At 68.1% G+C, this 14551-nt stretch overlaps 1 protein-coding gene across 4 annotated transcripts; it reads left to right on the top strand.

Moving 5' to 3' along the window:
- Nucleotides 1–2069: 2069 nt before the first annotated feature.
- On the top strand, nt 2070–14346 carry LOC136098369 (uncharacterized). 4 transcript variants are annotated; one of them, XM_071805468.1, is made up of 6 exons: nt 7017–7086; nt 8785–8910; nt 9148–9263; nt 9645–9770; nt 10913–10999; nt 11974–14346. In XM_071805468.1, exons 3-6 carry the CDS (start codon nt 9185–9187, stop codon nt 13365–13367), a joined length of 1686 nt encoding a protein of 561 aa, XP_071661569.1. In that variant the 5' UTR covers nt 7017–7086; nt 8785–8910; nt 9148–9184; the 3' UTR covers nt 13368–14346. The 4 variants fall into 4 exon arrangements, with proteins under 4 accessions (XP_065687779.1, XP_065687776.1, XP_071661569.1 ...); XM_065831707.2 differs by lacking the exons at nt 7017–7086; nt 8785–8910; nt 9148–9263; nt 9645–9770; nt 10913–10999 and adding exons at nt 2070–2154; nt 2769–2895; nt 3163–3267; nt 3561–4521 and having other exon boundaries at nt 12320–14346; XM_065831704.2 differs by lacking the exon at nt 8785–8910 and having other exon boundaries at nt 7013–7086.
- The last annotated feature ends 205 nt before the right edge of the window (nt 14347–14551 follow it).

The raw sequence follows: 14551 nt of genomic DNA, 5'->3' as shown, positions 1-14551 counted from the left end.
GGAGCGCTGGAGCTGCAGTTTGTCCTGAGTTCATCTTAACCTGCTGATGGGGACCTAAGGACCAGGAGGCACAAAGGACACCGTCAGCAGGACCAGGAGACACAGAGGACACCATCAGCAGGACCAGGAGACACAGAGGACGCTGTCAGAAGGACCAGGAGACACAAAGGACACCATCAGCAGGACCGGGAGACACAGAGGACGCTGTCAGTAGGACCAGGAGACACAGAGGACACCGTCAGCAGGACCAGGAGACACAGAGGACGCCGTCAGCAGGGGGTGCAAACCAAGGAGGTGAGAACTGTGAAATGGTGCTAGGAAGGTGGAGAATCTGGTAAGAAACAAGCACCAAACCCAGAATTCGCACTGACCAAAAGGAATGTGAAGGGCGGGTGCGCAGACTGGGGGGGTTGAAAAGCCCAAATCTCTTTTGTCCAGGGTCCCTCCCCCTGGAGGCGCCACTGCAACGCTTGCTTTGCTGGACCTTTCCATCTTCTGTTTTACCTTTTGATTAAATTGTTTTTAAAGCACAGATGTCTGAGACTGTGCTGCGGGAAACCTGGGGTCAGGAGCATGCATTTCACGCTTGTTCCCTCCCAGTACATGCCCGTGGATGCTCATTGCCTCCTGATGTATGCTGGTGGATGCTCATTGTGTCCCGGTACATGCCAGTGGATGCTCATTGTGTCCTTTTATGTACCGGTGGATGCTCATTGTGTCCCGGTACGTGCCGGTGCATGATCATTGTGTCCCGGTACGTGCCGGTGGATGCTCATTGTGTCCCGGTACGTACCAGTGGATGCTCATTGTGTCCCGGTACGTGCCGGTGGATGATCATTGTGTCCCGGTACGTACCAGTGGATGCTCATTGTGTCCCGGTACGTACCGGTGCATGATCATTGTGTCCCGGTACGTGCCGGTGGATGCTCATTGTGTCCCGGTACGTACCGGTGCATGATCATTGTGTCCCGGTACGTGCCGGTGGATGATCATTGTGTCCCGGTACGTACCGGTGCATGATCATTGTGTCCCGGTATGTGCCGGTGGATGCTCATTGCCGGCACCCCTGCCCAGCACCCCTCCCAGCTGCCAGCACTGCGGCTGGGCAGGATGTTCCCCAAGAGCGCTGGCGAGGGTCCCTCCCTGGGGGCAGATGCAGCCACCACGGGGCCCAAACCTCCTCTGCTCGGCCAAGTTCCCACCTGCGTCTCCCCCAGATTTGGGGTGTTCCCCTCAGACATGAAGTCGCCCCCGGTTCCTCTCCCCGAGGGATCTCGGGGCAGGGACTGACAGTGAAGCCGGACCCTGGGGTGACACCGGCATCGAACCCAGCGAGGCCGGGCGCTCCGGGAGCCGGGGACCGCGGGGGCTCGCTGGGAGCGGCCCCGGGGCCGCAGCCGCCGCCAGCGCGGGCAGGAGCGGCGGCACAGTCCCCGGCACGGGACCCGCTGCGAGCCCGCGGCTGCGGGCAGGTCCCCGTTGTCACACGGGACAGCTGGGGACACTGTCACCGCACCAGGCACTGCCCGTCTCCCACCCGCGCCCACAGCCCGGGCGGGGGGCGGCCAAACGCGGGTCAGAGCGTTTTGGGGGCAGGAGGGTACAGCGGGTCCCGGGGACACGGACCCCGCCTGAGCGGGGGCTCCGGCTGGAGAGGCCCCGGTCGGGCTCGGGCCTCTCTGTCCCCCAGGTCACCAGGAGCTGCTGCTCACCCGGCGTTCACCGAGTGTCCCCGGGACCGGCCCCGCTCCTCCCAGGGCTGCTGCCCCCTCGCCGGTCCAGCCGGTCACCGGTGGTTCCCTGCGGCCGATGCCCGCGGAGCGCGGCTGCCGGTGCCGGCTGCTGGCGCTCCCCGTGCCTCCCGGTGCTGCCCCCGCAGGGGCTCCCCCGGGGCTCCCGTCACCGGTGCCGATGCTGCCGGTACTCCCGGATCCCGGCTCTGCCAGGGCCGATGCTCCCGCTTCCCGGTGCTGCCGGCACCCGATGTTCCTGGTCCCCGGTGCCGCCCGTTTCCATACCCGCCCGCCCGCTGCGGTCCTGGCCCCGCCGGCCCTTTCCGGCCCCGCCCCGGTCGTGGCTCCGCCGGCGCCATCGCGCCGCTCCGTGCCGGGGCCTCCCGGGAACCGCCGCCGGCCCCGGGCAGAGATGCAGCAGGTGAGGCCGAACGGGCTCCCCGGGACCAGCCGGGGGCGGCGGGGCCGGGCGGGGGTTCCCGATCCCTGCCCCGATCCCGATCCCTGCCCCAGCCCGGTTCCAGCGGCAGCTCCGCCGCTGCCCTCCCGGTTCCTCCCGGGCTGCTCCTCCGGGTCCGCGGCTCGGCCGTGGCTCTGGCTGCCCGTGTGCCCCGGCAGCCCCCGGTACGGCCGGGAGGAGCGGGGGCTGCGTGTGGCCCCGGGAACCGCCGCATCTCCCGCCCCTCCGGTGCCCGGTGGCCCAGCCCGGCGGGTCGGGCAGAGCGTTTCCGCGTTCCCGGCGGGTGCTGAGCCGGTGGCCAAACGGGGCTGGATGCGGCCCCAGGCGCCTTGATTGTGCTCAGTGTGGGGGGGCGGCCGGGCGGGCATGGCCCCTGCCTGGGCACAGGGACAACCGGGGCCCTGCTCCCCCGGGACCGTCCCGGCCGCCCTGTGCCAGTTGCCAGGTGGCTGAGCAGGATGGGGACATCTCGGGAACGGTGGTGTGCCGCAGCTCCGGTGTCCCCGGGGAGAGGGGATGACCATGCCAGCCCCCTGCCGGTCCCCAGGTCCCCGCAGCCCCTGCTCTGTTTTCAGGATGCGGTGACCTTCAAGGACGTGGCCATCTACTTCTCCCCCGAGGAGTGGGTCCGGCTGTCGGCGGGGCAGCGGGAGCTCTACCAGGAGGTGATGCTGGACAACTACGAGCTGGTCACCAGCCTGGGTAAGGACGCGCCTCCGGGGGACTGGGCTGGAGCCGGGGGTCTGGAGGCTGAGTCGGGAGTCCAGAGGCTCAGCCGGTGGTCTGGAGGCTCAGCTGGGGGTCTGCAGCCCCTGCTGCCATGGCCAGGGTTGTCACCGGCAGCTCCCCAGGGTGCGGGAGGTGTCAGCCCCCTGACCCTGCTGTCCCCACAGCGCCTGATCACGTCCCCATGGCCCCTGGTGCCAGTGACGCTCCCTGGGCACACTGAGGTGTCTCTCTCCTGCACAGATCGCGAGTGCAAGCTCCTCTGCAAAATGGATCCTGAGGAGGAGCCGTGCGAGGGCGTCCCCTGCAGGGGGGTGGACAGCGGAGCTCTGGACAACTCCAGCACCTGTGAGTGACCGCGGGGGCACCGGGCTGGGGAATCGGGGCTGATTTAGTGAGTTACAGACAGAAGCCCCGAGCGCAGCACGAGGGGGCTGGTCACAGCCAGACCCCCCGATGCGCTCCTGTCTGGCATCCCACCGGGGTTTGGATGTCCCACCCTGCCCGGTTGTCCCATGGGCGTCACAGGGGTGAGGGGAGGCGAGGGGCCGGTGCTGTGGGCATGGGGATTGTCACAGCTCTGTGCTGGTGGTGCCCCCACCCGGGACAGCCCTGCCATGGTTGCCCCCTCTTCCCAACAGCTGCCTGCGGCGGGACCCCCAGCCAGGACCCATCCGAGTACGACAACCAAGGACGCTGCGTCCTGCCTGCGTCACCAGCCGGGGTGGCTGAGGAGTTGGGGTACCCGCTGCTCTGCTCCCGCTGGTGTGACACGGGGATGGGGGCCAGGGGCGCCCCCCGCGAGCCACCGGGCTGGGAGCGGGAGGAGCAGCCCCTGGAGGTGTCGGGGGGCCGGGGGCCGCTCATCTGCTGCACCTGCGGGCAGAGCTTCGAGGACGAGGCCAAGCTGAGCGCGCACCAGTGCGAGCACGCGCGCCCGGCGCCCTCCCACCAGTGCGGCGCCTGCGGGAAGGCGTTCCGGCACCACCGCAACCTCCTGACGCACAAGAAGCACCGGGGCCGGCGCCGGCACACGTGCACGGAGTGCGGCAGGGCCTTCTGCCTGCGGGGGGACCTGCTGCGGCACCGGGCCAGCCACGGCGGCGAGGGCCGGCACGCCTGCGCGCTCTGCGGTGACAGCTTCCGCCACAAGCGCGACCTGCAGGCGCACGGCAAGGAGCACGCCGGCCGCGCGCCGCGCCAGTGCCCCGAGTGCCAGAAGCGCTTCGAGGACGAGGCCAGCCTGAGCCGGCACCGCGCCACCCACTGCGAGGAGCGGCCCTTCATCTGCGGGCGCTGCGGGCGCAGCTTCAGCTGGCGGGAGAGCCTGGTCATCCACCAGCGCAGCCACGCGCAGGAGCGCGCCCACACCTGCCCCGACTGCGGCCGCAGCTTCAGCCGCAGCGGCAACCTGCTGGTGCACCAGCGCGTGCACACGGGCGAGCGGCCCTTCGCCTGCGCGCAGTGCGACAAGACCTTCTGCAACAAGGCCAACCTCATCACGCACAAGAAGCTGCACCGGCGCTGCGGGGCCTTCACCTGCGCGCAGTGCCGCCTGAGCTTCGGCTCCCGCAGCAAACTGCGGCTGCACCTGCGGGCGCACCGGGAGGGGGACACGGGGACCCTCGGGGCGGGGGGGGCCGGGGGGGGCTGCCAGCAGTAGTTGTGGCTGCTCTGGCCGGGGTTTATCCCCATTCAGAGGGGCCTGGGGGCTGCAGCAGGGCAGGAGGAACCGGTGCCCCCACAGGACATTTTGCTGCCTCCTCCCCGGGGTTTCACGCAGGGCACATCCAGGACCTGTGAGCCCTGCGCTCCGCACCCCTTCAGACCTCAGAAAACCCTTCCCGGTCCCCCCGGGTGCCCTGGCCCTGCGGCAGGGGCTCCTTGTTGTCTGTATTTAAAGCCAGAATTGAGCACTGCAGTGTGGGGTCTGGACTGTCACAGCCGGGCGGGGAGGCCCCGTCCTGCGTGGGGGAGGTGGCCCGAGGGCTGGAGCTGCCGTGGGTTGGAGCCTCTCAGCCCTGCCCAGCTTTTGGCCCTCGTTCTTCCCCTCGGGGGCTGCCGGGGGGCTCCGGGGGATGAACAGCATCCAGGACGCTCACCCAACCCACCCCCTGGGTGTAGCGGGTGCTGCTGGGCACTGGCTTGGTGAAACGGGGGCGGTGGGTGGCCCCATCCCTGCCCTTCAGCCGCTTCCCGCCTCCCCCAGCCTGGGCTGCGCTCCGGTGAGACCGCCCGGTGCTGCGGGGCTGTGAGCCTGGGGCCTCGGGGTGTCCGGAACCGGGGGTGCAGAGCCGGAGAGCTGGGACCCTGGGGTGCACAGAGTGGCCGTGTGCCCGGGCGGTGGCACCCCCGGTCTGAGTGCGTCCCCCACCCCACAGAGCACTCCGGGCTGGTGGCTGCCGCGGCACTGCCCGGGGTACTGTGCCCCAATGGGGGTTGGAGGGACGGGGCAGCTCCCAGGAGGTCGCTGTGGGGACACGTCTGTCACCGTGTAGCTGTCCCCAGCCCTGTGTGCACGTGGGAGCTGTGTCTGCCCCAAGCAGGACGTGGCAGGTGGGAGCGGGGATGGTGCCATGGGGCTGGGAGCAGGGACCCCTGGGCAGGGTGGCAGGAGGTACCAGGGCACGATGAGCTGGTGGCCTCACGGCGTGAGGGGACTTTCCCACCACCCAGGACACTGGAGGACCCTGCAGACCTGGGGGGGCTGTGGTGGGTGCGGTCACCGTGTGGGTGACTCTGCCAGGTGGGGGAACCCGCTGGCTTTGGGAAGGCGGCTGTGCCAGGAGCATGTGGCCCAAGCACTGGGGACACGTGGCCATGAAGGGAGGAGGCTGGGGGTCCGGGAGGGTGCTGTGGGTGTGTGGCCACGGTCCCTGCACTGTGAACATGGAACACCGAGCGTGGGGTGTCGTGAGTGTCCCCCGTTCCCTGGGGAGGGACGCCGTGGTCCCCAAGGCTGTGGCCACACTGGGGCAGTACTGGGGCTGGGGTCCTGCCGGTGTCCCGGGCCGGGGCGCTCAGCACAGCCGGGGCAGCAGCTCTCGCTCCATGCGCATCGCCAGGCCCGTCTGCGGAGGGAAGATGTCGGTGCCGCGGGAGCCGGCACATTCCCGTGGGGTTTTCCTCTGGGGGCCGGTGCTGCCCAGCTCCGGTGGGCTCGGTGCGTCACCCGTGTGCACGTCTGGCGCTCGTGTCCCGGTGCTCGTGTCCCAGTGCTCGTGTCCTGGTGGCCCCGGGCTGGACGCTGGTTGTGGCTGTTGTGACTCAAGGCTCCTCAGCTCCGTGTGCCACTCGCCTCCCCCTCCTCGCCAGCTCAGGGACCCGTCCCCATCCCCGGCAGGAGTGAGCGGCCATTGCCATTGTCACCTCCGCCTCCGGCCCTGCTGCTCCTGCTCCTCCCTGCAGCCGTGGGGCCGTCTCCCCTTCTGTGAGGGGCAGGGTCCCGCCTCCTCCCAGCTGGTCCGTGTCCCCTGCTTGGTCCCTGCTGCCCTCCAGCCAGGAGTGTGTCACCTCCCCAGCGCTGATCCTGTCACTGTCCCCTGCTTGTGCCTGGGCACCAGACACCCCGGCTGGTGCAGAGGGTGGCAGAGCAGTGGGGGCGGTGAGGGGTGTCAGGTATGGGGCCCTTTGCCTGCTCTGGGCTGGTCCCCGCTCCACCCAACGCCACATCCCACGCTGCTGCCCCCCGGCTCAGCCGCCCTGGCCGAAGCTGTCCCCTGGCGAGGCTGTCCCAGCCCCGCTGTCGCGTGCGTGACAAGCAGCTGGCATGTCCCCCTAATGCCCCTCTGCCCTCGCTGGCACCCAGACCCGGCGTCCCGGGACCCTGCACCCCTTCCCCAGCCGCTGCATCACACCCGTCTTCCCACGTCCCCGGGATACTGGTGCATTCCGGAGGACACCAGAGCATCCCGGGGTGGGGGACACGGGAGCATCCCGGCGGGCACCGGGGCATTCTGAAGGACATCGGAGCATCCCAGAGGACGGCGGCACCTCCCGGGGGACACCGGGGCACCCCGGGACACGGGCCCGGCCGGACTACAGCTCCCGGCAGCCCGCGGGCTGAGCCCTTTGTCTGCCTCGCCCCGTGCGCCGCCCCCCGCTCCGCTCTGCGCTCGGCGGCCATCGGCGGCGATGCCCGGGCCGCCGCCCCTCTGAGCGCCGCCGGTGAGCGGGGGCATCGGGACGGGGACACCGGGACAGGCGGGGGCACCGGGACGAGGACATCGGGACGGGCGGGGGGCACCGGGACAGACGGGGGCACCGGGACAAGCGGGAGCACCGGGAGCGAGGACACCAGGAGGGGGAGCACAGCGTGAACAGCCCGGGGGGATATACCGGGAGCTGGGGGACACCGTGCGGGGCGGGCTGGGGACACCGTGCGGGGCGGGCTGGGGACACCGTGCAGGGCGGGTTGGAGACACCGGGCGGGGCAGGTCGGGAACACCGTACGGGGCGGGCTGGGGACACCGTGCAGGGCCGGTTGGGGACACCGTGCGGGGTTGCCCGTCCCCGTCCCCCGGTGGGTGCGGGACCGGGACGCTGCTGGGGCTGGTGCTGCCGGGCCGAGCACCCCCGCACCCCTCCGGCTCCCCAGAAGAGCCCCGGCTCCAGCAGCCCCAGCAGCCGCGCTGGTTCTGGGACTGCCGCTGCTGGCCGGGCTGGGGAGGGGGACGCTTGGCCGGGGCGCCGGGCAGGTGTGGGCTCGGGGGGTGCAGCCCCCCTCGCCGGGGGAATGGCACCCCAGGGAAGGGGGATCTTCTGGCACTGCTGGGGACAGCGCAAGGGACGGGGCTGCCGATCCCAGCCCCGTGTTCCGTGGGAAGTGGGGGTGAGGGGTGTGTGCGCACCCCGTGTTCTGGCACCCACTGAGCACCCCCAGCCCCCCCGTGCGAACACGGGGCCTGACCCGCAGCTCATCATAAACCGGGTGGTTTTCTGCAGGGTGCTGGTGGGGACACGTGCGGGACCCAGAGCCAGGGATGTTCATCTTGTTCTCACACTGTCTGCCCCGAGCCCTAGAAAATACACCAAAGAAACCAGAGTGACACCGGCTGTTGTGTGTCTGGGAAGTCCAGGGCTGTATTGCATGAAGTGGAGTTTGTTTAACGAGATGTTTGGCTCTGGTGTGGGCTGAGTCCGGTGTGAACTGGCACTTCCAGCAGCAGCCATGTGGCACCGGCCCTTTGCCAAGCCCCCGGCAGCTCTGCCGCAGCCTCAGACCGCGGGTCCTGCTGCCCGTGGTTTGGGAAGGGTGCGGGCGGTGACCCAGGGCCAGCGGTGACCCAGGGCAAGCGGTGACACCGCTGCACCCCGGGGTCCTGGCCCGGGCAGGGGGCTGTGCTATAGGTGTAGATGGGCTTTAGGGTGCTGTGGTTTGTCTTCCCCGGGGCCTCAATGGGATGAGCGTTACAGGTCTGTGGTTTCAGGGGTGCGGATAAGGTGGAATCTGTGCCAGCTTCTGCCCAAGTGCATCCGAAATTCCCTCTCCGTGGGCCGGAGAGGGACGGGGCTGGCCGTGCCCCCGCGCGTGGCTGGCAGCGCTGGTGCTGCCGGTGGCTTTGGCACGATGCTCGTGTGCCTCTGGCCTGGCAGCCGGCGGCGTGGGGGCTGCGTGTCCCGTGGGCCGCGTGTGCCAGGGGGCTGAGACAAGTGCCTGGTGCTGGGGATGCTACGGTGCCCCCAGCAGCACTTTCTGCAGGGAGCGAGCAGAGCATTGCTGAGCTGATGCCCGAATTGTCCCAGGGTCAGTCCCCATTGTGTGGGACATGGGTCCCAGTCCCAGGAACCTCATCCCACAGGCAGGGAACTTTCTCACCCTCACCCCTTTCCGCACCACTTTCACTCTCAATCTCTGTTTCTCAGAGGTTTGTCTTTGCTCATACCCGCCCTCCCCTGCCACTGCTACCACTGCTGCCACCGCTGCCACCACTGCCACCACTGCCACTGCGGCTGCCAGGCTGGACAGAGCGTCTGTGGACAGCGATTTGGGTGACAATAGCATGACCTGGCACCGGTCCCTCGCCACCCTGTGCCGTGTTGCCCCTGTGCTGTTCCCCTCAGCCCCACCGCCGGCAGCAGCTCCGTGGGGCTGCTGTGGGGTGACGGGGTGTGGGGAAGGGGGGATCGGCGCAGTCCGAGCGTGCCGGAGCAGGGGCCCGGCGGCGGGTGACCCCGGAGCAGCCGCTGGCACCAGGGACGGCTGGAGGACACTTTCCCGTTCCTCAGACAGGTTCTTCTGGAGGGACCCCCGGGAACCCCAAGGATGGAGAGCGAGGAGAAGCCATTTGGGGGGGATCCCCAGGACACCAGGCTCGGGGGGACGCCTGACACCGGTGGCACAGGTGAGGCTGCCGGAAGCTCACATGGGGACCTGGCTGCACTGGCACCACAGGAATGTCACAGAACCCCACCCTGGGACCCCTGGAGCTGAGCCACTGTGTCCTGTGGAGCTGAGCGGGGTGCTGGTGTGGGGGCTGCTGTGCCACTGCCACACCAGCGGCTTCGGCCGGGTGCGGGTCCTCGGTGGGCACAGGGGCGGGACGCGCAGGTGCTGCCCACGGCTGGGGGGTCTGCGCCTTAACCCCCCTGCAGTATCCGCGGTGGAGGGTTCGTGTCCCCGTGCCCGGCGCATGGAGCCTGTGGTGGCACCGTGCGCAGCCACTGATGTGACATGGGGTTGCCCGGGAGCCCCAAAGCAGCTTCTCCTTCCTCTTCTTCCTCAGGAAAGGGCTGTGCTGGTGTGAAGTGCGAGATCGTGGTGAAAACAGAGCCGGAGGATGAGTCCTACATCGGGTGTCCCCAGGGCCTGGATACCACTGTCCCCGGTGTCCCCAGCGACCTGAGCACTGGTGAGCAGCGCGGGCGCTGGGGGGACTGGGAGCTCGGTGGGACCCGCAGCCCCTGGGAATCGCATCCCCTGTCCCATACGGACTGTTCGGGGTGACGTCCTGTACCGACTCCTGCGGGGGGCGTCTCTGTGGGGACATGGGACACTTGTGGCACTGGGGAGCTGTGTGGGGACAGGGAGCGCCCAGCGCTGTTTGGTGACCGGGAATTCCCGTCTGGAGGAAAAGAAGCCATTCCTTTCCTCACATAATGTGTTTAATAACTGTGGGTGTTTCAGAGTCCCCAGCTCTGGGGTGGGGACACCCCCGTGTTCCCTTGGGGACTGGGGACCCTGCCCAGGGGCTGCAGGAGCTCCTGGACCCGGGGTCAGGAGCAGCGAGTGGAGCTGGCGCTGGTGCCGGTGTCAGCATGGGCAGAGCTGGGGACGTCCCCGAGCCCGGTCCATCCGGCCGGACACACGGGCTGTCCCTTCCCTCTCGCAGGCACCAAGGCTGAGGTCGGGGTTAAATGTGAGCCCGAAGACGGGGCGTGCGGCGGTGCCAGCCCTGGCTCCTGGCAGGGGGACGTGCCCCAGCACCCCATGAGTGCGGCTGGGGACCGAGAGGGGAGCGGTGGCGCAGTCGGGGAGCTGGATGTGGGGGTGCTGGTGTGGGGTGGGATGCTGCCCCGGCAGAGGGCACTGGCCGGGGGGGGATGTGGCAGAGCGCCCCCCTGACCCCTGCGTGGGCACCCCCGTCCCTGGGCACCCACACTGCTGGGGGGCTGAGGGACCCGGGGGTTCAGCTGGAGAACAGGAGCTGAGGGGAGACAGGGACACAAAGAAACGGCCTCAAGTTGCCCAGGGGAGGTTGAGGTTGGATGTGGGAACAATTTCTTCCCCAAAGGGCTGTGGGGCATTGGAACAGGCTGCCCAGGGCAGTGCTGGAGTCACCATCCCTGGAGGGCTGGACAGACGGACAGGAGGTTCTCAGGACATGGGGCAGGGATGGGGTGGGTAACATTTGGACTCCATCATCTTGAGAGGCTTTTCCAACCAAAATGATTCTGTGATTCTATGACGCTGTCTTCTGCCACCCGGGGATGGTGACACTCTGTGGGACCCCCCGGCCCTGCCTGCCCCCAGCCCCATGCTCTGTGCCCACAGGTGACACCAAACCCGAGCTCATCGTGAAGGTGGAGCCGGAGGAGGAATCGTCCATTGGGTGTCCCCAAGGTCACCACGTTGGCACAGGTGGGTCAGCTGCTTGTGAGGCGGCCCCAGCAGCCAGAAATCATTGCACCGTTTGCACGAAGGCTCTGAGCACCTCCGGGGGTCCCCGGTGGCGATGCCATCCCCTGCGGTCCCTTGCCACCAGCTCCAAAACAGACCTCCCGGCAGCAAATCCCCCAGGTCTCCATGTCCGTCGTCCTCCTCCTCCCCAGGGAATCCCAGCACCACAGCTCCCGCTCCCCCTGTGCTGGTGCCACCCGGCCCAGGGGCTGTGGAGATGCCTCCAGTGGCAGCAAAGGGACTGTTGGGCTGGACTGAGGGAGTCTCTGCAGTTCTGACCTGGGAGGAGGGATTGCACGGGGCACCTTTGGGTGTGCAGGGACCTGGCGCTGGGTGGGAGGGAGAGGTGGGACCCAGCTGGGTGCTGTGGACAGGGTGGCTTCACCCAGCTCCTCCATCACCCAACACGCTGGAACACGTTAACCCAGCCGTGGCGCTGGTCCTGCGGCGGAATGGGTTGGGGGTCTGCACCGTGTCCATGGGCCCAGTGCCTGGGAACTGTGCTGACAGCGTCCCGAGAGGGGAGCGGGGCTGCGGGGGCGAGCGCAGCTATGAGGGGGTGATCGCAGCTATGAGGGGGTGATTGCAGCAATGTGGGGGTGCACGCAGCTATGAGGGGGCGCACGCAGCTATGAGGGGGCGATTGCAGCTATGAGGGGGTGCACGCAGCTATGAGGGGGTGATCGCAGCAATGTGGGGGCGAATGCAGCTATGAGGGGGTGATCGCAGCTATGAGGGGGTGCACGCAGCTATGAGGGGGTGATCGCAGCTATGAGGGGGTGATCGCAGCAATGTGGGGGCGAATGCAGCTATGAGGGGGTGCACGCAGCTATGAGGGGGTGATTGCAGCTATGAGGGGGTGCACGGGCTCTGGGGGTGTCCCTGAGGGCTCTGGAGCTGCGGCAGGTGACGCAGGGCTCCCCTTCCCTTGGCAGATGGGGATGGTGCGCAGTGTCCCAAGGAGGAGCCAGAGGAGCTGAAACCAGAGGCGGCTGAGCTGGCGCAGGGGCCGGGGGATGCTCTGGGGGGGTCCCACAGGCCCCAGCCCCACCTCAGCCAGTGGACGGTGCGGCAGCCCCAGGGCACCGTGGTTGAGCTCCAGTACAGCCCGGCAGCGCCCGGGGGTCTGCCGGCCATCAGTGAACCCCGAGGGCTCTGCCTGCAGACGGGCACAGCTCCGGCCGTGCCGGCGGGCAGCACCGGGCAGAACCCCCCCTCTGCACACGGAGCGGGCGGCACCGCAGCCCCTGGAGCTGAGCCGGCACGGCGGCACCGTGGCTCCGCGGCCGAGCGGCCATTCACCTGCAGCGAGTGCGGGAAGAGCTTCCAGCACCGGGGGAACCTCATCACCCACCTGCGGGTGCACACGGGCGAGCGCCCCTTCGCCTGCACTGTCTGCGGCAAGAGCTTCAGCCAGAAGGGCGACCTGATGCGGCACCAGCGCATCCACACCGGCGAGAAGCCCTTCGAGTGCACCGTCTGCGGCAAGAGCTTCTGCTCCAAGCAAACCTTCATCCTGCACCAGCGCATCCACACCGGCGAGAAGCCCTTCACCTGCACCGAGTGCGGCAAGAGCTTCAACCGCAAGGCCAACTTCATCACCCACCAGAAGATCCACCGTGGCGAACGCCCCTTCGTCTGCGCCGAGTGCGGTAAGGGCTTCTGCGCCAAGAAGACTTTCATCCTCCACCAGAAGATCCACATCGGCGATCGGCCCTTCGGCTGCTCCGAGTGCGGCAAGAGCTTCAGCCGCAACGGTGACCTGACGCGGCACCAGCGCATCCACACCGGGGAGCGCCCCTTCGCCTGCGCCGACTGCGGTAAGAGCTTCAGCCACAACGGCGAGCTGATCAAGCACCAGCGCATCCACACCGGCGAGAAGCCCTTCACCTGCACCGAGTGTGGCAAGAGCTTCAACCGCAAGGGCACCCTCATCACCCACCAGCGCATCCACACCGGCGAGCGCCCCTTCGTCTGCCCCGAGTGCGGCAAGACCTTCAACCTGAAGACCACGCTGATGAAGCACAAGCGCATCCACACGGGCGAGCGGCCCTTCACCTGTCTGGAGTGCGGCAAGAGCTTCAAGTACAAGGGCAACCTCCGGACCCACCACCTCACGCACACGGTGGAGCGGGTCTACCCCTGCACCGAGTGCGGAGAGGTCTTCCGGCACAAGAAGGAGCTGCTGGTGCACCAGGGCGCGCACACCGAGGAGAGGATCCTCTCCTGCTACCGGGAGGGAGAGTCCTTCAGCCCCTTCCTCCCCGTGCACCCGCTGCTCGTGTCCCGCACACAGCTGCCGCTGGAAGCCTTGTCCCAGTGCAAGTAGAGGCAGAGCCCGGCATCCCGCCCGTGGCACATCCCGCAGCTGGAGCCGCGGCACGAGGAACAGTTCCATCACTGGAGACCCGGGCCTGCCGGGGCCGGTGGTTCCCTGGCTGTCAGATGCGGTGGTTCAGCCCCAGTCCCCGGGGAGGGGGCACTGGCCGGGGTGGGAGCGGGAATGCTTGTGGTGGCGCTGGAGGAGCCACCCGCTGCTTGTGGGGACACGCGGTCAGGCTGGGACTTGGGGCTGAGCTCTGGCACCGTTCCCATCCCAGCTCACAGGGGGACTCATCGTCCCCCCACCCGAGGCTCTGCTGTCTCATATGTGCTTTCAAAACCTTTTAAAAGTGAATTGCAATGGGTAGATGTGAAGATCGGGGTCACCTTGTCCCTCGACAGCACTGGGCTGTCCCCTCAGCGGGATTTCTGCCCCCAGTCTGCTCCCCGACCCCGGTGCCACCCTCCCTGCCGCGGCGGACACGGAACCCCTTGTCTGTGCCGAGGGAGCCCCGTTCAGCTGCTGGGTGGAAAGGGGCCATTCTGAAGCCGAGCGTTGTCATTTCTCCCTGTCCCACAAGGGATGCTGGACTCGGAGAAGCGCCGACAGCTCCCCCGGCACCGCGCAGCCCATCCCGCCGTGGGCACAGCCGGTGCCGCGGTGCTCCCTGTGGGGTGGCTGACCCCGCTGTGGGGAGGCTCAGTACCCCCTGTTCCCCCCAGCCTCCAGCACCATCACTGAGCCACGTTTGTGGGATCCTTCCCTTGCCGGCGCCTGCTGCGTCCCTGGGTTCGTTCCTGCAGCCGGGGTTTCTGCCAGGGGTGTTTTGGAGGGGCTGCGGAGGTGAGAGGCCCTGGGGGCACTGTGGCCCCCCAGTCTTCTCCGGCTTGCTGCGCAGCTCAATGCAGCGCTCATGGCTTCCTTGCCTCAGTTTCCCCATGTGTGAAGGAGGGGGTAAAGCCACTTGCCAAAGCTGCCTGCCAGGGTGGGGGGCGGGTTAACCCCTTCCTGACTGTGTGGAGCCCCGGGGGTGGCAAGTGCTGGGCGGGGGGGGGGCTGGTACCACCGCTGGGGACCAGGGGTGGCTTCAGTGACATGTGAGAATCCCTCCAGTGAGCCCTTGTGATGCAGCAGGTGAGGGCCACGTGTATTTATAGCTCCATTCTTTTCTAATCTAGAAACTAATAAAA

This window comes from Patagioenas fasciata, chromosome 2 (assembly GCF_037038585.1).
Source record: "Patagioenas fasciata isolate bPatFas1 chromosome 2, bPatFas1.hap1, whole genome shotgun sequence".
Taxonomy (NCBI): domain Eukaryota; kingdom Metazoa; phylum Chordata; class Aves; order Columbiformes; family Columbidae; genus Patagioenas; species Patagioenas fasciata.
The sequence above is the reverse complement of the archived record's forward strand: the minus strand, read 5'-3'. Positions and strand labels throughout refer to the sequence as shown.